Genomic DNA, 26,105 nt, shown 5'->3' with positions numbered 1-26,105 from the left:
TAAGTTGTACTCACCAGAGTTCCACTGGTATATTTGAATTTACTTCCTGCTTTAGCTGATCCTTCTCTAGTTTCATATTCTACACTGACATCTTTAAATTTTTGATCCACAGTTGTTTCATTCATCATTACTGTCTGTCCATTCTATACAAAATAACAATGATCAATAGTTAAGCCTTACAGTCTCAACATGTGATTAAGTGTGTTACCTAAAAAAAAAAAATTTGGTACAAAATATGCATTTTCCTAACACTTCTTCCATTTATTTAATCATTAAATGCTTCACACTTCATTCTGGACACGACACATTTGCACTATTGAATTTGAATCAATTAATGACGGGTTACTTTTCTACCATCCATAACTTTAGGACACTTACTCTTATAATATTTTGATATATATATGCAAAGAGTATAGCAGAAGGAAATTGTTTTGCTTTTGTAATCTATTGTGTACTGCTTCAACAATGTTATATAAAAGAACAGAGTTCCAATGTCCCCCACGTTCCACATATTTTATCTGTTCTGTCCAAGGGCAATAACTAAACTTTTTAAAATTATCTTACTAGAGAGTTGAAGACTTGAGAGCAATTTCAGGTATATTCAATATTTCCAAGGGAAACTCATTGGAAATATTTAATCAGCACTTATTTTCGAAATTAACCAAGACATTGCTGTTATATACCTTTGATATGAATTTGATAAAAATCTGTCAAAAGTTGTACATGCGAGAGCACTTACAACCAAAATTTCAATATAATTTATATTTCTAAGGGGCATGACTCTTTTAAAAATGGTTGATCGGCAATGATTTTCCAGTTCTTCTGAAACATTGCTAATATAAACCTACAATATAAGTTTCCTAAAAATCTGGCAAGAATTGTACACATGAGAGCGCTAACGATGCAATTTTCCATATAATTACTGTTTGCAAGGGGCATAACTCTTTAAAAAATAGTTGATCGGCACTGATTTTCAAACTCGTCTGAAACATATCTAATTTAAACCTACAATATAAGTTTCATAAAAATCTGGCAAGAATTGTACATGTGAGAGCGCTTACAAGGCGGGACGGACAGACACCCGGTATTTCTAGGTCCCCTGCAACGCATTGCGTGGGGGCAATAAAATGTTCAAGCAAAAAAAAAAAGGTATATATATTTCTGTATGCAGAATTGTAGTGGCGAGAATTTGTTTTACAGGTCTAAGGGTAGATATATTTCTGTATGCAGAATTGTAGTGGCAAGAATTTGTTTTATAGCTCTCTCTCACCAATTCTTTCCTGATTTCACAAAAATTTCTAACTACATTTTAGTATGGTAACCTAAGAAAAGGTCAATGTATTAAGGAACACATTGCTAAAAAAAATAACCAGGTGAAATTTTTATTTTCATTTCAAAGCCGTGATATTTTTTTGGGGAAAAAGAATAAAATAAGAAACAAGAGTGCACACGCTGAAATGTCTCGCCTTCTTTACTGACCATATATAGCCGACCTATTGCTTATAGTATCTTAGAAACAAACTAACCATGAAAACTTAACATTGACCAATGAACCATGAAAATGAGGTCAAGGTCAGATGATACCTGCCAGACAGACATATACGCCTTACAATCATTCCATACAACAAATATAGTTGACCTATTGGTTATAGTTTAAGAAAAACAGACCAAAACACAAAAACTAAACACTGAGCAATGAACCATGAAAATGAGGTCAAGGTCAAATAAAACCTGCCAGACTGACATGTACATTGTAAAATATTTCCATACACCAAATATAGTTGACCTATTGCATATAGTATTAAAAAAAAAAGACCAAAACACAAAAACTTAACTTTAACCACTGAACCATGAAAATGAGGTCAAGGTCAGATGACACCTACCAGTTGGACATGTACACCTTGCAATCATTCCATACACCAATTATAGAAGACCTATTGCTTACAGTATCTGATATATGGATTTGACCACGAAAACTTAACCTTGTTTACTAATCCATGAAATGAGATTGAGGTCAGATGAAAACTTGACGGACATGAGGACCTTGCAAAGTACGCACATATTAAATATAGTTATCCTATTACTCATAATAAGAGAGAAATTAACATTACAAAAATCTTAACCTTTTTTTTCAAGTAGTCACTGAACCATGAAAATGAGGTCAACGACAATGGACATATGACAGACAGAAACTTCATAACATAAGGCATCTTTATACAAAGAATAAAGCATCCAGGTCTTCCACCATGGAAAATATTGAAGAAGTTAGCTAATGCCGCCGCCACCGGATCACTATCCTATGTTGAACTCTCTGCGATAAAAGTCGCAGGCTCAACAATAAGTATTTTAACCTCAAATATGCTAAAATCAAACTGAAAAAAAACTTCAAAAGTAAGGTGTATTGTTTTATTTGCATATTTCCAGAGACCATATTTTGTTGACTTTGTGTCAAGGGAATATCAATTTAAGGTCTCACATATATCTATGCCCTTAACAGAACATATAAATAATGACTTGTAACAAACAGTGAACACAGATATACATAACCTTTACTATGTCCTTGATATTAATTACACAACTTACTTACCAATAATAAAATGACAATTGTTTGTAGAAAATGATCATTTATGGCTTTATTATTTATTATAACTACTGATTTAGTTTTGTATCCCCAAAAGAATAATATTAATCATTAATTCTATAGTACACGGAAGTTATTTTCATTCAAATCTATGTGTAAAACAGTAAAATTTTTCCCTTATATTGATGCAACATATTTACAATCACTTGTCCTGTTGATAATCAATATAAAAATTAGGTTCTTTGTTTAAATATTTCTATAAACAGTGAGATCAAAATAAATAACAGTAAAAAAAAAAGAGTAATGTAATACTTAGTCAATAAACTGTATGACATGTATTATTCAGCAATGTAATAAAAACAGAATAACCTCAGACATGTTTTATGCTCTACCATTGATTAAATACATTATTCTTTTTGTTGTATTATCAGTTGTGTAAAATGACAGATCTAACGATTCAAAAAAAAGTAGGAATCTTTTCCCTACTCCTAATCAGGTGGAAAGTTTCTCCCTACTCCTAATCAGGGAGAAAGCTCCTCCCTACTCCTAATCAGACCGAATGCTTCTCCCTACTCCTAATCAGGCTGAAAGGTTCTCCAAACTCCTAATCAGGCAGAAAGATTCTCCTTACTCCTAATCAGGCAGAAAGATTCATCCTACTAATAATCAGGAAGGAAGCTCCCTACTCCTAATCAGGCAGAAACATTCACCATACTAATAATCAGGCTAGAGCTTTTCCCTACTCATTATCAGGCAGAAAGATTCTTCCTACTCCTAATCAGGCAGAAAGCTTCTCCCTACTCCTAATCTGACAGAAAGCTTCTCCCTACTCCTAATCAGGCAGAAAGATTCTCACTATTCCTAATCAGACAGATAGATTCACCCTACTCCTAATTAGGCAGAAAGATTCTCCCTATTCCTAATCAGACAGAAAGATTCTCCCTACTCTTGATCAGACAAAAAGTTTCTCCCTATTCATAATCAAGCAGAAAGTTTCTCCATATTCCTAATCAGACAGAAAGATTCTCCCTACTCCAAATCACACAGAAAGTTTCTCCCAACTCCTAATCAGACAAAAAGATTCTCCCTATTCCTAATCAGACAGATAGATTCACCCTACCCCTAATCAGGCAGATAGATTCTCCCTACTCCTGATTAGACAGAAAGATTCTCCCTATTCCTAATCAGACAGAAAGATTCTCCCTACTCCTAATCAGACAGAAAGATTCTCCCTACTCCTAATCAGACAAAGATTCTCCCTACTCCTAATCAGAAAAAGATTCTCCCTATTCCTAATCAGACAGAAAGATTCTCCCTACTCCTAATCAGACAGAAATTTCTCCCTACTCCTAATCAGACAAAAATTCTTCCTACTCCTAATCAGACAAAGATTCTCCTTACTCCTAATCAGACAAAGATGTTCCCTATTCCTAATCAGACAGAAAGATTCTCCCTATTCCTAATCAGACAGAAATATTTTCCCTACTCCTAATCAGGCAGAAAGATTCTCCCTACTCCTAATCAGGCAGAAAGATTCTCCCTACTCCTAATCAGGCAGAAAGATTCTCCCTACTCCTAATCAGGCAGAAAGATTCTCCCTGCTCCTTATCAGGTAGTTTCTATTGGATTTATGATTTTTTATTTGTTTCCAGTTAATGCACCAATCACTTCACAAAAATGTGTTTTATCCTAAAATAGCTCCTGACAAAACTGAACTATCCATGTAAAAAAAATAGTAAACATATAAATGCTATATATCATAACATTGAGAGCATCCTTATACCTCTAACCTTATATACTGATTGCTTTATCATACAAAACTTTTATGTAAAGTAACTGAAGGCTTTATTGTCAGGTTGTTGCATTCATATATTTTTAAAAATAAATGGTTTAACTAATTTAATCGTGAAAGACAATCACCATGATCCATGTATAATGAGAAGCCATATTCAACAGGACTGATGAGATCATAAGTTTGGATGTAGCTATTCTAGGATGACGCTTTGGCTTTAATTGACACCATGTGTTCAGAGAAGCAATATTTATATGCATCTTTAATTCATGTTAAAGAAAGTTTTGTTGTGGTGGACATATTAAAATTGGTGTTTTAACCCATATACTCTATTTTTCATTACAAAAGCTATTGTTGCAGGCAAATTAAACATTATTTCAATTTTAGCTGTTATGATAATAATTCAGAGCAAATGAATTTAGAGCCTATGGCACAAAATAACAATGTCTTTAACATTTGAAAAGAAATCATACTATGGGGGCATTATTTTTTTTAAATAACCAATAAACAAATAGTTTTGTTCAATTTTTCTAATTTTGATAACCTCATAACAGATATACCATGCCAACAGCAAATGAAATTTTGCATCAAGTATATTCATTGTGTAAAATATCAATTAAAGAAATAACAGTGAAGATCAAAACCATTAGCTTCATGCAAAGTTTACCTTTGTAATTCCCTGCAACAGAATTGGGTTATATGGTTAGTTTGAAAGTAAGATTTTTTTAACGTATAGTATTACTGCATACATAGGATATAGTGTGGAATCTGCATACATAGGATTTGGTGAAGAACCATATACATTTACTTGGATTATGTAGAGAAACACACCAGATACAGAGTTGGTACATGTGATGGCCTAATTTATTTTTTTGCTATGATAAAGTTTAATTGTCAATAGCTAACTACAGGACATCCCCATTATCAAAACAAATTTGCTACAAGAAAGAGTCAATAGGAATAAAAATGGGGTCTTTAAAGTGTTCACTTTTTAGTAATTACATTGTATCTCCAAACTGTGCAGGACTTCTACACAAATGGCTTACCCAGGTATTTCTTTTTCTAAAATTCATTAATTCTGATAATCCTATCACTATCACATTTTTGTTAATGTATCAATATCAATTTTAACAGATTTTTTCTATGCCATTTGATAAAAATAATTAAAAAATACATAATTTTCCAGTCAATATACACAGAAAGTATCTGCTCCTAAAAAAACACAAATCCTGAGAAATGCTGCAAAGGGAAGAAAAAAATTGCCATCTTAAAATGTTACAAAACTCAGTAATTTTTTCTGTCTTTCCTCCATACTTCACTTGCAGAATTGTTCTAAGAAAATGTTATATCATTATCTAAAATGATAAATTAGGTGACATCACATGTACACAACAGAAGGAAGGTTATCAGATTTCCCATGTAAGATGTGCTACAAACTATCATATATAATAAATATATACTGACCAAAATACCCTAATAAATGGAAAAACAAATCATTTAAATCTATAAAGACTTTCATCTTTGAATTCAAAATCTATTATCCTTCAAATACTTTTGAATTTACCAAGTCAATTGAAATTATCATACTAATTGGTGTTTTAAAATCGTTTTTTTTTTATAAATATGTTTGAATCAAGGTGTTTCTGGTGGATGATTTGCAAACAGGACTATGGCTTAAAAAGGCACAATTTGTTACAATGGTCAAATTGGAAAAAATCATACCATTAAAGTAGTTCCTTCCCAATCATTAAAGTTTCATTCAAATCAGGAGGCTAAGAACAGATTTTATATTTGGAAATCTAATTTTTCATTTCAGTTTCATTTTGATGTACCTCTCCATGACCATGTTTTAGTTTTAAAATGAGACTGCTTTTTTTCTTTACAAAGGAATTAAGAATGTTTTGTAGCAATACCTTTGAGTTTTAAGACTCAAAACATGTTACTCTGAAATTATAGTATCAGTAGAATAAATCAGATAGGTGTCAACTTTCAAAACCTCCAAAATGGGACGTTTGCCCCTGACATGAATGTTTCACCTAATGTATAAAGTGTTTTCCAAAACATTTTGCTAAAACAGTACCTCTGCCAATGATGATTCTAATGGATAAACTTTATTGATTGGAATTCCACTTTTAATAGATTAACATTTTAAAATATTAATATCATTCAATACCATTAAAATAAGTATATATATTGTTATTACAGATTAACTCTCAGTTAGTCTCATTATCATATCAATCTTACCATAATCTGCAAGCCACCACTACTCTTGCCCCTAAAATTAAAGAAAGAGGAAAAATCAATTTAAAATAAACACCACACCAGAGAAAAGCTGTTTGTATTAATTTTTTCTGTCTTTGAAAGAGTACACTTATCATTAACAAAGATAATATCAAAAACAGAAATATCCAGTCACAGCTGACTTGGTATTATTAGCATGCCATCATTCTTGCAATTAGACAATGTACGAAAATGAATGAAAATCAGCTCATTATCAGAAAATTGTTCTCGGATTCTCATTTTTTTTAAAGATGAATTCATCTTTATTTTGCCATGTTTCAATGAACTGTTCCAGGTTTAAAGAAGAAAGTGTCTGTTTTAAAACAACGATAAGTATGATATAAAAAAGAATGTTGGTAATTAATTTGGATATAAAATGAAAAGCTAATTTCTACTGATCCTAGTCCTACTTACACAGGTATCTTTCTATGGAACAGGACATCTATTATATATATAATTTCTACTGATCCTAGTTCTACTTACACAGGTATCTTTCTATGGAACAGTACATCTATTATATATATAATTTCTACTGATCCTAGTCCTACTTACACAGGTATCTTTCTATGGAACAGGACATCTATTATATATATAATTTCTACTGATTCTAGTCCTACTTACACAGGTATCTTTCTATGGAACAGGACATCTATTATATATATAATTTCTACTGATTCTAGTCCTACTTACACAGGTATCTTTCTATGGAACAGGACATCTATTATATATATAATTTCTACTGATCCTAGTCCTACTTACACAGGTATCTTTCTATGGAACAGGACATCTATTATATATATAATTTCTACTGATTCTAGTCCTACTTACACAGGTATCTTTCTATGGAACAGGACATCTATTATATATATAATTTCTACTGATTCTAGTCCTACTTACACAGGTATCTTTCTATGGAACAGGACATCTATTATATATATAATTTCTACTGATCCTAGTCCTACTTACACAGGTATCTTTCTATGGAACAGGACATCTATTATATATATAATTTCTACTGATTCTAGTCCTACTTACACAGGTATCTTTCTATGGAACAGGACATCTATTATATATATAATTTCTACTGATTCTAGTCCTACTTACACAGGTATCTTTCTATGGAACAGGACATCTATTATATATATAATTTCTACTGATTCTAGTCCTACTTACACAGGTATCTTTCTCTGAAACAGGACATCTATTATATATATAATTTCTACTGATCCTAGTCCTACTTACACAGGTATCTTTCTATGGAACAGGACATCTATTATATATATAATTTCTACTGATCCTAGTCCTACTTACACAGGTATCTTTCTATAGAACAGGACATCTATTATATATATAATTTCTACTGATTCTAGTCCTACTTACACAGGTATCTTTCTATGGAACAGGACATCTATTATATATATAATTTCTACTGATCCTAGTCCTACTTACACAGGTATCTTTCTATGGAACAGGACATCTATTATATATATAATTTCTACTGATTCTAGTCCTACTTACACAGGTATCTTTCTATGGAACAGGACATCTATTATATATATAATTTCTACTGATCCTAGTCCTACTTACACAGGTATCTTTCTATGGACAGGACATCTATTATATATATAATTTCTACTGATCCTAGTCCTACTTACACAGGTATCTTTCTTTGGAACAGGACATCTATTATATATATAATTTCTACTGATTCTAGTCCTACTTACACAGGTATCTTTCTATGGAACAGGACATCTATTATATATATAATTTCTACTGATCCTAGTCCTTCTTACACAGGTATCTTTCTATGGAACAGGACATCTATTATATATATAATTTCTACTGATCCTAATTCTACTTACACAGGTATCTTTCTATGGAACAGGACATCTATTATATATATAATTTCTACTGATCCTAGTCCTACTTACACAGGTATCTTTCTATGGAACAGGACATCTATTATATATATAATTTCTACTGATGCTTGTCCTACTTACACAGGTATCTTTCTATGGAACAGGACATCTATTATATATATAATTTCTACTGATGCTTGTCCTACTTACACAGGTATCTTTCTATGGAACAGGATATCTATTTCTAGGAGACCTTTGCTTTCTAACACTTCATACACTTGTGAGGAAAATGTAAACTTTCCATATAACTGGTCGTCTGTTAACAAAAACATCAGATCTTACTGTTTGTTACTTTTTTGCCTACATATTTATTTTAAAAATGATTTGATATAAGAATGATTTTAATAAGCAATACAATTTAAGCTACAATTCATCTTACATCTTTTAAAAATTAAAGTGTGTTTAGGTGGAAAATCTTAAAAACAAATGATAAAAGTCATTATATATACAATATAGACACATTTCAAAACATTGTCAGTTATGGTGTCCCTATACATGTTGAAATTGACATATATGACTTAAAATGGTCTTTTTATACACATTTTTTGACAAAATTAGATATGAGCAAAGGTCTTACCCAATAAAATATTTTATCTACCTTAGTATCTTTGTATAAAACATTTTACAACAAAATATCGCGTAGGGTTTATAAGCTGTGTCTCATATCTAAGTATGAATGACAAAGATCTCAAAAAGAGGCTATTTTGGCAGCTATGGTAGATTTGCATTAAATGGAAGGCGTTTGAAGCCCTAAAGCAAAAAAATGTTAGACACAATCAAAAAATATAAATAATGATTTCTAACAGACCAATGTCTATTGAAAACTATCAAGAATGTTTTTTGTTACATACATTTAAAATACCGTAGTTTTGAATATCAAAATCAAGAGGCCAAAAAAGTGGCCAAACAATTCCTTAATTCTTCTTTGGTAAATATCAATCAGTTACAGAAATTTTTTTTTTTCTATCTTAGAGGACTTACTGATTTTTAAAGTAAATTTTCTTCTAATAACAAAAGCCTGATGCAAAATGGATAAATAAAACATTAAAAAAAATGATAGTACATCTAGTAATGCTGATGCTGAGTTATTATCATTATACTCGTGCAAAAAATATGGCCTTTAATGAAAAGTATCTAAGTGCTTTATACTTAAGTAATGAGTAAAATGATGGGTTCCACTAGTGGAGCAGGATCTGCATACCCTTCTGGAGCCGTTGTGATCACTGCCATTTTCTGGTGGATATAGTATTACTCAGTCTTTACTATGTAGTATTTGTTAACTTGTTTGTCTTTTCATTGTCTTTTGTGTTTTCCAATAGCGTTGTCAGTTTTTCTTGACATGAGTTTTCTATGTCTTATAGGTATCTCCCACCTCTTTTTTAGCTTGCAGTAAAAAACAGTTTGTTGAAAGTTTTCAGTTACTGGCCTCAAAAACGGTAAACACACAAAAGTATCTTTACCTGTAGATATTGTGATATAAAGAAAATACATTGTAGTATCTCCTCCCAATTACCGACAGTGGAAGACCCTCATGGGTAGTCAAGGTTGTTAAAACCACCCCCCCCTCCCTCATCGTCTTTTCCCCAAGTACCACCTATTTATATCACTATTACATGTAAAAATAAACAGCATAAGGCATTCAGTATAATGAAACACATACAGTCTTTGGTGTTTATTAGAAAGGAAAAATACCACTGCTTCCAAAATTATAGTTTATTCTTCAAGTGAATATCCACCATCAAAGTGCAGCAATTTATATAATATAACCCTTTTCTGAGAGACTTTTTTCAAAAGTAGAAATCTGACTCCAAAATTAAAACTTTGGTATTAAATATTCACTCTAATGAAGGGAAATGGTGAAAAGATACAAAAATTAGGATCTAGTGGTGAGTCTATGTTTGGAAGCCCACCTCCCTTCAGAATTCAAAATTAAAATTCATTTAGATTTACTGGTTAAATCCCAAAGAACACCCTCTCCCTTAAAACTTTCAAACAACCTCTGAAATTGTAATTCTTCAAAAATTAAAGAACCTTTGTGTGAGCACGCTCACATACCCCAAATCCCCACATTGTCACTGGACAAACAAAATCTCACCAGATTCCTAAGTTCAAAGACTCATTACTCTACAAAAGTCAACTGATAAAAATTTTCTTGTGGATATGCACATTTACACATGATGTCCTCATTAACTACAAACTTTCATGAAATTCTGTTGTGTGGTTTCAGAGAAGTTGTGATTACAAACTGTTGCAGTAGTATATTTAGGCCAAAATTCTTAGTTCAAAGGGACATAACTCCTAGAAAAAAAATTCCATCGTATTTTCCTGTCGATAGGCACATCTACATAGTATGTCCTTATCATCTACAAAGTTTCATGAAATTCTGTTTTGCGTTTTCAGAGGAGTTGCGATGACAAGAACAGGACTGACCAAAATTCTAAGTTAAAGGGGCATAACTCCTAGAAAAAAAATTGAATCGTAATTTTCTGTTGATATGCAAATCTACATAGTATGTCCTTATTATCTACAAAGTTTCATAAAATTCTGTTATGCGGTTTCAGAGGAGTTGCGATGACAAGAACAGGACTGACAGACTGACGGGTGAAAAACATTAATGATTAAACCCTCCGCAACTTCGTTGCGTGGGGTATAATAATGATAGTTGTGCAAGAAATTAATAGAAGGATAAAATATTGAAACTTTAGTACAGAAACATCAGTTGTGATGTCACAGTGAAGACATACACATGCTGTGATGTCACAGTGAAGACATACACATTTTGTGATGTCACAGTGAAGACATAAACATGTTGTGATGTCACAGTGAAGGCATAAACATGTTGTGATGTCACAGTGAAGACATAAACATGTTGTGATGTCACAGTGAAGACATACACATGTTGTGATGTCACAGTGAAGACATTTACATGTTGAAATTGACATATTTGATCTAAAATTGAGTCAATTCAAATATAGTTTTTAACATATTAAATATGAGCCAAGGCCTTACCAAAAATGATTTTTTACATACATTTACATCTTTGTATAAAACATCTTGTACCAAACCATCTTTTAAGGTGAGACTTCGGCTCATTTCTACATAATCAATATTAATGACAAGCTCATAAAATGAGGTTATTTTCGTCAGTTTTTGCATTACTGTTTTGCATTGTAAGCATATGGTTTGAAGTCCATACCAAACAACTAGGACAGAATTAAAAATATGAATCCAGATATCGTACAGAACAGTCTTGCAAACATCTGAAGCATGTTATTTGATAGATACATTATACTTTTTTATTTTCTATCTATAGGATGAAAAATTGGTCTTAAACACCATCTTCTTTTGTGGCTTTCTACCAGACAAAATTTTGAATAACTCAATTTTGTTAGAAATAATTGAGAAGTAAAGATGACGATGGATGGCTGCTTAGCGTTCAGCTGCAAATTAATATGCATATTCAGGACGAGAAAATGTTAGTTGTAATATGAATATTTACCCTGCTTTGTACTAGACCGACACCCTGAGCAGGATTTTTAATGTGCTAGTTCACAAGGTAACAGTCCACAGGAAGACATGTCACCTTACCTGGGCACATTATTCTGACTCCAAGCCGACCAGTCTTTGCTCTTACTCCTACATGCGTGCTTAGCAGAGAAGCAGCAAATACCAATATTGAAGTCTTTGGTTTGACCTGGCCGGTGTTAGAACCCACGACCTCTCGCACTCGAGGCAAACACTCTACCACGAGACTACCGAGGTGGTTTAGAAGTAAAGAGACTGTAATTAGTTTATGAAAAACAAATATGGTAGTACTTTAAAATGATCAAAGGCAAATCTACTTCTCACCAACTTCTCAGTAATGGGAATTACATGTATCTATTTATGATTTTAGATACAGATCCTATGGAAAAGGCTTAAGCAAATATTATGTCATAATTCAAATATTATATTGCAATTAATGATACATTTTCTGACAATACTGCAAATTCAGAAATTGTTATGTGCCTTTATCATTGAGACTGTTGAGCAGAGAATGAAAGTAAGATTAATTAGTGTGATTTCATGAAATAATACATACAAGTAATGCTATCAAGATTGAAGCTAAAAGTACTTTGACACATTTTACTCTTGCACAAAAATTGAACTGATCTTCTTTGATTCAATCTTACATAAATAGACCAGTTCACAGATAAATTTTGTTCAAGCAAGACAAACTTTATTAGTCTGATGGAAGATTGATCTTTCCTGTTTATTTTAGACTTAAGATGCATTTTTTTCCCTAGTGTAAACAGTCTTATATATGTACTTATATGTGAAATAGGTATTAACAAAAATAACAACTCCAAGTTAAATTCAAAAAGGGGAAGTTCATAAAAACTGACAAAATCAATTGACTATATCAACCAATTTTTCGCAGAAATAAAAACTGCAAATCTCTGAATTGAAATTTATGTTTTAATAATTGTTTTGTTTTTGTTTTTTGGGAGGCTTTTTCAAATTGTAACAATAAATGGTGAAATGAAACCCAATGTGACAAACCTCACAAGACTTCAACCAAAAACATAATTCAATGCAAATATAACAAGAGTGCACACACTGAAATGTCTCGCCTTCTTTACTAATCACTGATATTATGTTGATAGTCCTTAATATAAAGCTTTATTACAACTGTCACATAAACTTAACATTAACCAAGTAAACTAAACATTGACAAATGAACCAAGCCAGGCAGGCATGTACAGCTAACAATTCTTCCATACAACAAATATAGTTGACCTATTGCTTATAGTTTAAGAAAAACTGACCAAAACACAAAAACTTAACACTGAGCAATGAACTGTGAAAATGAGGTCAAGGTCAAATAAAACCTGCGCGACTGACATATAGATCATAAAATATTTCCATACACCAAATATAGTTGACCTATTGCATATAGTATTAGAAAAAAAGACAAAAACTCAAAATCTTAACTTTGACCACTGAACCATGAAAATGAGGTCAAGGTCAAATGACACCTGCCAGCTAGACATGTACACCTTACAATCATTCCATACACCAAATATAGTAGACCTATTGCATACAGTATAAGAAAAACAGACCAAAACACAAAAACTTAACTATAACCACTGAACCATGAAAATGAGGTCAAGGTCAGATGACACCTGCCAGTTGGACATGTACACCTTACAGTCCTTCCATACACCGAATATACTTGACCTATTGCTTATAGTATCTGAGATATGGACTTGACCACCAAAACTTAACCTTGTTCACTGATCCATGAAATGAGGTCGAGGTCAAGTGAAAACTGTCTGACGGGCATGAGGACCTTGCAAGGTACGCACATACCAAATATAGTTATCCTACTACTTATAATAAGAGAGAATTTAACATTACAAAAAATGTTAACTTTTTTTTAAAGTAGTCACTGAACCATGAAAATGAGGTCAAGGACATTGGACATGTGACTGACGGAAACTTCGTAACATGAGGCATCCATATACAAAGTATGAAGCATCCAGGTCTTCCACCTTCTAAAATATAAAGCTTTTAAGAAGTTAGCTAACGCCGCTGCCGCCGCCGGATCACTATCCCTATGTTGAGCTTTCTGCGACAAAAGTCGCAGGCTCGACAAAAATCATTTCTTCAAAAATGCTTCTACTCAATATGATTTTTAGAACCAATATGGTCTTCACATAAAAATGATCTGCATAGCAGTGCTTCCATGCTACATGCTGTAACCTCAAGCATTTATTACATGATACAAACAGAATGAAAATAAACTCCTCATTGCAAAACAACTGTTTCTTTCACCAAAAATAAAATAACTTACTAAAATTCCAATAAGCTTTTAAATGAAAACTAAGTACATATAATGGACATAAATAACTCATGAAATGCAGATACTAGTATATCAATATTTAGTATTTTTAATTACTGAGAATTATACTAATTGGTTTTCATGTTTACAATTTGAACAAACATAACTAAAACAAACTTCAACATTGGCTTACTTACCATCTATATAAGGAAAGTAAAACAGAGCACCTAGATTTTTGGCTATAAGTAACGAGCATTTAAAAAAATTCACACTGAAAACTTGAATACTGTTTTTTTTTCTGAAACATTTATTTCCTTTCCTTTCGACTTTTGATGAATAAAAGTACATAAAAGTTTCTATTTAATCATCCATACTAGTATAAAGTGAAACTAGATGCTATTTAATCATCCATACTAGTATAAAGTGAAACTAGATGCTATTTAATCATCCATACTAGTATAAAGTGAAACTAGATGCATTTAATCATCCATACTAGTATAAAGTGAAACTAGATGCATTTAACATTTTTGTATTCAATGATAAAAGTATGATTTTGTTTTTACTGAATACTTTATACAGTTATATGATTTTGTTTTTACTGAATACTTTATACAGTTATATGATTTTGTTTTTACTGAATACTTTATACAGTTATATAAGTCACCTTACACTTGTGGAGTTTTCCTAAAGATAGCGATTAATATTTTTTATCCATAATGATACAACATAAATTAAGACAAAGTCAGGAGCCTGTAATTCAGTGGTTGTCATTTGTTGCTGTATATCATATTCGTTTTCCAGTCATTATTTTGTACATAAATCAAGTCGTTAGTTTTCTCGCTTGATTCATTTTACATTTGTCATTTCAGGGCCTTTTATAGCTGACTATGCGGTATGGGTTTTGCTCATTGTGGAAGACCGTACGGTGACCTATATAGTTGTTAACTTCTATGTTATTTGGTGTCTGGTGGAGAGTTGTCTCATTGGCAATTATACCACATCTTATTTTTAAACCAAAATGTCCAAAAGTTGTAGCTGACAATTATACAAGGTTTGAACCTTGTTGGAAAATATATATGAAATGCAGTGCAAAGCAAATACTTGTGTATATATGATATGTACTTACAGCTAGGCATGAGACCTTTCTTAGAGACATCCTGAATGCCTTGTACAGCAGACACAATATCAGACATCCTTGTCTTACCAGCACTGCCATGTCTCTTTGTAGGTTTATGTCCAGTCATAGCACTTACAACTGCATGGCGAAACCTGCAATATAACAATCATTCATTTTGGGGTTTTAAGGAGTTCAGAGTGTAATAATTTGCTTCTAAAAATAAAAAGTGCAAAAATGAACAACAATTAGCAACAATATGGACATCACATTATTTACAGCAATGTTCCAATTTTTTCATAGGAAGTGAAATATCTTTGGATTCCATTAGTTGTTTATTTCTTTTTTATTAAAAAAAGCTGTATTCATTCAATAAAATTTTATTGTTACAAATTACATGTTAGTGCCTGACAACCCTTTCCTGAAAATATAAAATTTGGGTTGGTGGTAAGAGCAAAATGACAAAAAATGACTGATTTATAGTGATTTTATACTCTTATAGGATATATAAAGAATACATTTGATCCAAGTATACCAACAGCTAGCTAACAGAGTTTTACCCAGATGGTATAAAACATGCAAAGGTAAATTCTGTACCAGTAGAACTAATGCACCTAAGGTATACTGAACATGTGCATAGAAATAAAGCATATGATGTATTTACATACTCATGCAGCTTAAAAAGACATTTTGGAATAAAAATTGAAGTGCATGTAATAATAAAATATTGGGACATAGCCCCCAAAACAAATCTATAACAGGCATAATTGGTAGATTAAGAGAAAAGGTATTTATAATATGTAACATAGAGGAAATATTGGAAGACTGAAATTGCAATAATAATGCTAATTGACAATTACAAGAATAACACAAAATGAAACATGACACAATTACTGAATTTAAAAAAATACATATAACATATGTTTCAATTTCTGTTTCCATGGATGATAAAGGACATATCATGCTTATAGGATCCATGGACAGAAATCAAAGGATGAACATACGAGAGTAAAACCATTAGCCAACGTCAACTGAACTCTCAGCAGGAGCATAAAAACTGCTATATAAAAATATCTTTAAACTAGAGGCTCTAAAGAGCATGTGTCGCTCACCTTGGTCTATGTGCATAGTCAACAAAGGACACTCTCCAACATTAAAGACGAGAATAGAATTCATGACAAAAATCTGTTTTGTTGACTTTGTATTGCTGATCATTTAGTCTGTTAAGTTTCTCTCTATCTTCTTTAATTTTTGCTCAAAACTCAAAAGAGGGTTAAAAATTAAGGGCAATCACTCCTATAAAGAGTGACAGTCTAATAACTATATCAGCAAAATTTAATTGTTAGTAGATCTTGACTTGCTGCTCATGTTTGTGATTTAAAGTGTATATTTATCTATTATAATTTTATCATATAAGGCATTGCAATTAAAAAAAATGGTGAAAATCGTCATTAATGGGCAATAACTCCAATAAGGAATTGTAGAACAATTTCCTCTATATTGTCTTAATTGTAGTCCATGACTTATGCTTATTTAATCTATCTATTATAATTTTTAAGATATAAGGCAAAAACGCAAAAAATTGGTAAAAATCGAGATCAAAGGGCAATAACTCTAATAAGTTGTTGACTGACGATTTAGACAATGCAGACTTATTTGTAGAAAATGTCTTGATAATTTTTGTAATTTAAAGTTTCTCTCTCTCTATTATAGTTTTCAAGAAAATAGGCAAAAATGAAAAAAAAAGGTAAAATTTGTCATTTAGGGCAATAATTCATATAAGAAATCATCTGACAGTTTTGAAGTATATACACAATTGGTAGAGCTCAACATTCTGAACATTTCTGCCCTTGTCAGATTTTCTCTATTCATGACAGTTTTCAAAATTGTAGACAAAACTTGCATTTTACCCCTATGTTATATTTTTAGGCATGGCAGCCATGTTGGTTGGCAGGCGGGGTCATCGGACACATATTTTAAACTAGATACCCGTAATGATTGTGGCCAAGTTTGGTTTAACTTGGCCCAGTAGTTTCAGAGGAGAATATTTTTGTAAAAGATCACAAAAATTTACGAAAAATTGTGAAAAATTGACTTTAAAGGGCATTAACTCCTTAAGTAGTCAATTGACAATTTAGGTCATTTGACTTATTTGTAGATCTTACTTTGCTGAATATTTTTGCTGTTTACAGTTTATCTCTATCTTTTATAATATTCAAGATAATAACCAAAAACTGCAAAATTTCCTTCAAATTACCAATTATGGGGCAGCAATCCAACAAGGGGTTGTCTGATTTGTCTGAAAATTACAGGGCAGATAGATATTGACCTTATGAACAATTTTACCCCATTTCAGATTTGCTCTAAATGCTTTGGTTTCAGAGATATAAGCCAAAATCTACATTTTACCCCTATGTTCTATTTTTAGCCATGGCGGCCATCTTGGTTGGCGGGCCGGGATCATCGGACACATTTTTTGTAAACTAAATACCTTAATGATGATTGTGGCCAAGTTTGGTAGAATTTGGCCCAGTAGTTTCAGAGGAGAAGATTTTTGTAAAACAGACGACGACGGACGACGGACGCCAAGTGAGAAAAGCTCACTTGGCCCTATGGGCCAGGTGAGCTAAAAAAAAAGGGGGAATAACTCTTGCTCGACTTGAATTACAAAAAGAAACAACACTTAAAAAGAATTTATCCCCCTCCTTGGTACAGCTATTGGTTAAGCATTAAATCCCAGATTTTTTATGTAAAGAATGATTAAGATAACCTTGACTATAATTCAGCAATTCAACCATGTCATGTATCTTTAAATCTTTAGTCAAATTAAATTACACAGCTAATGGATCAACATACAATAAAGAGTATATAATTGATTTTCAAAGCTCATTAAACAATCTACTTAAATTATCTTTATCTTTACAGGTATTTGTCCCAAATAATTTAAATTCTTTATTTCCTATAAAAATGCATTATTATAGAATTTCTTTAAAAGTGATAATAATGATGAACTACAGGCAAATCATTTGATATGTAATTTATTCACCTGAATCTGAGTTGGTCCAAACGGAAGCATAAAAAGAAATGGAAAATCAATACATTAATATAAATTTCCCATTAAATTTCAATGAATATGCAAAAAGAGGAATGACTAATGACTTATACCTACTATTCATGCTATCTATAGAAAATGTAAAGCTGTCATTATATTTGTACAATGGTCAACTTACAAACCGTAGTTTATTTTGTAGTGAATAGAGGATATCAAGGCCATGTTATCATTTGATGTTTACATTGAAGACTTAGATACACACCAAAAAGTCATGACTTTATAACATTTGTGAACTTGTTCTATTTTTTTAATGTTAGAATATTTTTAGCACACATTTACTCTCAGTTTTGCACTATATCCCATTCTCCTTACGAAATTCTTCTGGCTTGATTTTGATTATGCCTTTTTACCATTATCATTTATCATACACCATTTACCCACATCATTTATCATACACCATTTACCCACAATGTCCCATATCATTTATCATACACCATTTACCAACATCATTTATCATACATCATTTACCAACATCATTTATCATACACCATTTACCCACATCATTTATCATACACCATTTACCCACATCATTTATCATACACCATTTACCCACAATAATGTCCCACATCATTTATCATACACCATTTACCCACAATGTCCCATATCATTTATCATACACCATTTACCCACATCATTTATCATACACCATTTACCCACATCATTTATCATACACCATTTACCCACATCATTTATCATACACCATTTACCCACATCATTTATCATACACCATTTACCCACAATGTCCCACATCATTTATCATACACCATTTACCAACATCATTTATCATACATCATTTACCAACATCATTTATCATACACCATTTACCCACATCATTTATCATACACCATTTACCCACATCATTTATCATACACCATTTACCCACATCATTTATCATACACCATTTACCCACAATGTCCCACATCATTTATCATACACCATTTACCCACATCATTTATCATACACCATTTACCAACATCATTTATCATACATCATTTACCCACATCATTTATCATACACCATTTACCCACATCATTTATCATACACCATTTACCCACATCATTTATCATACACCGTTTACCCACATCATTTATCATACACCATTTACCCACATCATTTATCATACACCATTTACCCACAATGTCCCACATCATTTATCATACACCATTTACCCACATCATTTATCATACACCATTTACCCACATCATTTATCATACACCATTTACCCACATCATTTATCATACACCGTTTACCAACATTATCTGTTGCTGTCTCCTGGTTTTTTGTATACCATTTATATTTTTTGGTGAACTTATAATGTTAGACATAAATACGTTTACCTCAAACCTTCTTTTAATTGTGGCACTAGAGCAATTAAAGAAATTTAAAATCACTCAAATGACTAAATAACAAGGCTAAGGTTGTTTACTGTTATAAATGTTTAAATGATGCCAATTACATGCATGTAACTCTTCAATTCTAATCATATTTGTTACATAAAAAATTGATCAGTTGTTGACAACAATGCATCATATAATCAACAGATAACAAGATATTAGATTAAAGGAGATATTTAAAAGTGCAGTCATTAAGCTGAGTTCAAAATTGAGTTGCTCATTGTTGAAGGTCATAAGGTGACCTATAGCTGCTTACATGCACTTCATTTTGACTCTGTCAGATATCTAGATGTCTCATTGTCAATCGTACCACATCTCCTTATTTTTATATTGTGCAATTTTAATCAAATTTGTACAAAAGTTAATCATTAATATCATGATGACCAGTACTTCTATGTTATTTGAATACATTATTGTACATAACTTAACCTCCATATCCTCATTCACATTCTAAATGACCTCTAGAACAAATCATTTCGGAGCAAAAAATAACAGCATTGTTAATAATAATGACAGCTTGACTAGCGAGCACCTATATAGAATTTACTCCTTTCAGTAATTGCTAAGAACAAATACATGCTTAATAATAAGAATAGCAATAAACATGAACTAATACATGAACAAACATTAACAAATACATCCTCTTACTTTGCCCTTGAATGCAGGGGTCTTGCAGGTTTACTGAAATGATTCAGGGAGAAGTAATTCATCACACATGGAATAAAATTACAAACTTGACTAACATACATAATTATTTCCCCAATGGTAATATAAGCACATACATGGTATGAGATAACAAGAATATATGCCCATTAAACACCATGCCTGCTAGCGCTATCACATTTCCATGTTCAGTAAACCACCAAATGTAGGTCAAAACTCTAATCTGGCATATATTTTAAACTGTTCCAATCTTAATGAACGTGTACTTAAATTCAAGTTGGTGTGACCATACCTTCTTAATAAACTACCTGAAACCAAAACTTGTTATGATACGGAAGAATGAACAAACTGCTTCACACACAGTCCACAAAACATAGAGCCCCAAAATTTGTTTTACTTAGAAATCATGCATTTGAAAAAGACCCATTTTAGAACAAAATTTTGGCCTTTTTGATACATGTATTTTATGATAAAGTAAATTCAAGGACACATATTGCTAAAAGTGAACATTGTACTCTCTCAAGAATCAGTTGGGAAATAATATCAATGTAATCTATGGTGTTTTAATTATCCAGTTTGAACCATTAGAATTGAAACATTACTTTTGCAGAACCTGCATTAATAACAGATAGCACCCTACAATTGTCTGACCTGCTGATTTACAATACTGTAGTCAATCAGTTACATGTGGTTGGATACATAAAGCTATTTAAAGCATACAAACAACAAACAATACAATATACATTAACTTTGGTTCAAATGAGGGAAGAAATAGAGATATGAGAAGTTTTTATCACTTCAAAGTAAATTTCTGACTGATAATTTTTGTAATGAACCAACTATCTCTACAATGACATTTATTTCAAAACTGATTACTTCTCAGTACAAAATTAAGATACATTAATATCTACTATAAACAATTTGATTAAATCTTTAATCAAGAAGAAATAAATGTCATGTTTACCCCACACCTGATTTCATAAAAGGAAATTGTATCTAATTGTAAAGGTGAAGATAGATATTCAACATGACACTTTGCATGTTCTCTCCTTAAAAATAATTAATTATACCAAAGTACTAACTTCAAATTACATGTAACAAATAATTACAATATATCAATACAAAATAAAAATTGTATTGCCTGATGATACCCATTTAACTTATTACACTTACCCAAAAATTGTAGTGGTATGCAGTAAGTAAAAAGTAAAAGAAAACAAAAACATTAAATCAATCTTGTTTTTCGGCTGTTGCACAAAAATCCATTCACATAGGTTTAAATCAGAAACAGTTTTATAGATGTTATTTTGAACATTATTAGTCTTTCTAATTTAGGCTGCATATCATTGAGAAGTTTTTATTAAACTGAGATATGTCTTGCCACAAAGTAACAAAAATAAATTTCCTGGAAACTCAGATATAATGGAATAATATCAAGTCTTTTTATATTGCCTTAAAAAAAGGGCTTTATTTTTGAGGGAAAAAAATAGTCTTGCATCTCCTTGTCTAATATTCTTCTGAATTTGGTCCAAAAATTACATTCCATCTATTTTAAACTTTTATCATGTTGATAACAAGAGTAATCTGTTTGTGTGCTGAATTGGGTATTTCATATGTAATAGTGCAAAGAAATAGTAAGATATGAAGGTTATAACAAAATACACTCATATTCATATATTTGGCATGTGAATCTTTAGTGTAAAATATATAACAATTGACTTGATTACTGCTTGGACTGACTTTATGAACTGAACATATGCTTAAGCTAAAACCAAACATAAGTAAACCAATTTATTTCCAATTGGTCAACACTATTTCAAATTTATCAGGTTGAATTCAGATTAATTTAAGTCACCTGAATAAAGCTGTTCCATCTAAGCACTTTACAATTACTTTACATTGCTAAAGGTTTATGATAACACTTTGGGAAAACTGGCTGTGTTTCTACCACAAAATTAACCCTCAGCACAGAAATATCAGTGCTACTGGATCAGTTTTAAATCCTTTTAGCACCAAGAAATATAAAAATTTGTAAGGGTTCTGAGGAACACAGTGTCTCGCCTACTTTTGCTGTTGTCTATTTTTTCAGTGTGATAGGGGAATGCACATAACATATTTACAGTTTATGAAATAAAACGTTTCATGTATATGGTTTTGGTAGCAAAATCTATATTTCGACAAAGGCATTTTTATTTTTGCAATATTAGTAAACAAGTTATTGACTGATAAATATTCTATGATGGATGAACAAAAAAAAAGCAAGAAAAGTATTATCATCTCCTACTTTCCTTAGTGATTAAGCATTATATCTGACATGAAACTGCCAGATAATATATAGAATAGTGTGACAAATGATTGTGACCAACTAATCTGTATATATAAATTGATCAACACAAATAAAACATCATCCAAAGAATACAGGATGCATATATTGTATATATTGTGGATTTACCTCCTTCGATGATTTAAAATTCTAATGTTCAAATTATATAAATTACAGGTATTAATAGTGTTATTATTGAATAAGGAGGAAAATACCTCAATTTATCTAAAAGTGTTAAATCTTTACAAAATATATGGAGAATGTGTCCCATGTCACGCTTGCATATAACATTATAAAGGGACATAACTTCCGAACAGTAAAAGTGACGCCACCAAAATTCTAACTTGATCTGTGTTTTGTGGTAATAAGCATTGTGTATAAGTGTCATAAAATTTGGTTGAGGCTTAAGTTAGAGAATGGAAACTATTTTTTAGACGTACGGTCGGACAAGGGTAACACCTAATGCTCCCTTCGCCACAGCAGGGGCATAAAAAGAAGTAAATGCTACTTAATGTTTCTTATAGATTGAGAATACTCTAATAAAATTGTATTTGACTGAATGATTGATTAGGTTAGTGCTATATATACAAACCTTGCTCTAGCAAACACCTTAGTATCACCTTGTTTGGACACTCCATGTTTACTGTCTATACTCTCTGTGTCTGTCTGGTCACTGCAAATATAAATAGCATTGTCACATTATTTACTGCATTAGTCATATAAATCTAACAGATGTACTTATCTAGAAAAACCTTGAGTTAATTATACTATTGAATGATAAAACATAGTTATGTAATACATTTTCGCTCATTTGAAATACAATGTTACATAGTTTAATGGCCATTGAGGTGAATATAACTAACAAGCTCAATTATTTTTCTGTAGACAAGAAATCTTGAGTCCTCATCTTCCCATGCATAACATACAGGGGAAATGTATCAGAATTGATACAATAAACTATGCTATATATATATATATATATATCATATGTAATATTTGTAAAGTTACTATACTTCATTCATTTTCAGAATACATATATATCTTGAAGTTAAGATTCACATAGGAAAACAGAAAGATAAACAATACATAGATCAATTATTGTTTGATGTTGATTCAGCAAGAAATGCTTGTAGTGGTAAGAGTCAAGCAAAAAAAAGCAAAGCTTTTACTGTATTACTGTTTCCAAAATCTGGTATATCTTATTTATTTAGCTAAGATATTGTAATATAGCTTGGTCAAATTGAGATCTGTATCTTTAACATTAACACACAAGTATCTCCCAATATTAGATATGATAAGTTGTAATTTGATAGACAAAAATTAATAAGCAGTAACATAATATACATATACTTTAAACCAACTCAAATCGTTCACAAAGATTACTAAACCAATAAAAAAAATCATTATGAAGTTATGAACCAGAAAAAAAACATCTTGACAAATTACCAAACTCCAAAGTTAATAAAGAAGGTCAATGTTACATAAAGGACTACCTTATTATGGTGAATCAAGATTTTATAAATCATCCTTGTTGAATGGCAGTATGCACAAAGAGTTTATTTACTTTGAACACTTACGTAACAATACCAAACTAATTCATAATAAAACAAAAGACTTTAGTCTAATAAGTGCTGTGAAGTAATAAAAAAGAAAATGTACTACAAGTAACTATAACTGATACTGTAGTTTCCTAGCTTTCTCACTAGTGGTTTGAATCCACAATCCCTCTCAATAAACCTAAATATTCCTAGCTTTCTCACTAGTGGTTTGAATCCACAGTCCCTCTCAATAAACCTAAATATTCCTAGCTTTCTCACTAGTGGTTTGAATCCACAATCCCTCTCAATAAACCTAAATATTCCTAGCTTTCTCACTAGTGGTTTGAATCCACAATCCCTCTCAATAAACCTAAACATACAAACAGTAATATCTAATACATTAACATCAATCATTAAACATATATTATTGAACACCAATTAGTGGCCTTGGGCTGTGTTCTGATCTTTGGTTGGGTTGTTGTCTCTTTTGACACATTTCCCATATCCATTCTCTATTCTATTAGTATCTTGAATATTCAGTTACTTTTAACAGCTCACTTTGTGAGTACATCTCTGGCATAAACATGTAGACACTAAATATTTTGCTAGACAGGGAATTATAGAAATCAGCAGCAGAAATAGATGTATCCAAGTGCAAATAAAATAAAATTCATCATGATGTAGAAAGCAAACTAGTCTATACTATCAAAGATAAGCTTAATAAATTATGAAATTGAAGTCAGAGATATAAAAACAAAAGTGCAACCATTGTTGTATGAAGTAAGTGAGAATCAAACGATGTACAGCCACAAATGCTTATCTAAATATCAAAGTAGGGTCTGTATACATCTTAAAGGGGCATAACTCATGGGAATGAATGTGAAGTTAAGCAGCAATATCCCAAATATATCTGGTGTTCTGTGCAATAAAAAAATTAATAAAGAAAGCACTAATTTTGCAAATTGTTCAGGATCCTGAAGAAAAAATGATTCCCAATTTTAATTCAAACTTATTACGTTTCTGATCTGTTAGCAATTTCTCAAATCATAAAGAGGACATTTGTTCCCCCAAATAACATTGCTGTTTTGCTTTTTAACTATTACAAGTATGTAGGGAGAATAAAATTGAACTGAACCAGTTTTTTTTAAATTATGACTCTTTTACCAAAAATATCAAGGGTTGTTTTTCCTATTTATCTATTTACAACTTACAAGTAACAAAATAATTTATTATACTTCACCGTTCACGTTAAAATGCCATATTTTGATTGGCTAATACGAGGGTGTTAATTTACTCTATTACCCTTCATGGAGACGCTTGATCAAGTGTGCTCTTTATTGAATACAAATGGTTGTTATGTACAAGACGTCATTACTTTGAATTTGAAATTTAATAGACAGTAATAACAGAACATTCAGTATAATAAATTAAATAACACATATCTGAGAGGGTGATAGAGCAGATTGTTACCCCTCGAAAGACATTGTCAACCTTGGCTTGGCCTCAGTTGACAATGTTTTCTCGGGGTAACAATCTGCTCTATCACCCTCTCAGCTATGTGTTAT

At 31.5% G+C, this 26,105-nt stretch overlaps 1 protein-coding gene across 6 annotated transcripts in view; it reads right to left on the bottom strand.

Moving 5' to 3' along the window:
* The window catches only part of LOC127733801 (uncharacterized), a 120,908-nt gene that overhangs the window by 29,347 nt on the left and 65,456 nt on the right, over window positions 1-26,105 (bottom strand). For all 6 annotated transcript variants that reach the window (XM_052243119.1, XM_052243121.1, XM_052243120.1 and 3 more), the window contains 5 exons: window positions 23,595-23,675; window positions 15,523-15,665; window positions 8,723-8,828; window positions 6,618-6,648; window positions 15-143 (listed from right to left, as the gene is read on the bottom strand). In XM_052243119.1, coding sequence (XP_052099079.1) covers window positions 15-143; window positions 6,618-6,648; window positions 8,723-8,828; window positions 15,523-15,665; window positions 23,595-23,675 — 490 coding nt within the window. The remainder of the gene's footprint in view (window positions 1-14; window positions 144-6,617; window positions 6,649-8,722; window positions 8,829-15,522; window positions 15,666-23,594; window positions 23,676-26,105) is intronic.

This window comes from Mytilus californianus, unplaced genomic scaffold, assembly GCF_021869535.1.
Source record: "Mytilus californianus isolate M0D057914Y unplaced genomic scaffold, xbMytCali1.0.p SCAF_3, whole genome shotgun sequence".
NCBI lineage: Eukaryota > Metazoa > Mollusca > Bivalvia > Mytilida > Mytilidae > Mytilus > Mytilus californianus.
This window is presented reverse-complemented; position numbering and strand designations above follow the sequence as displayed.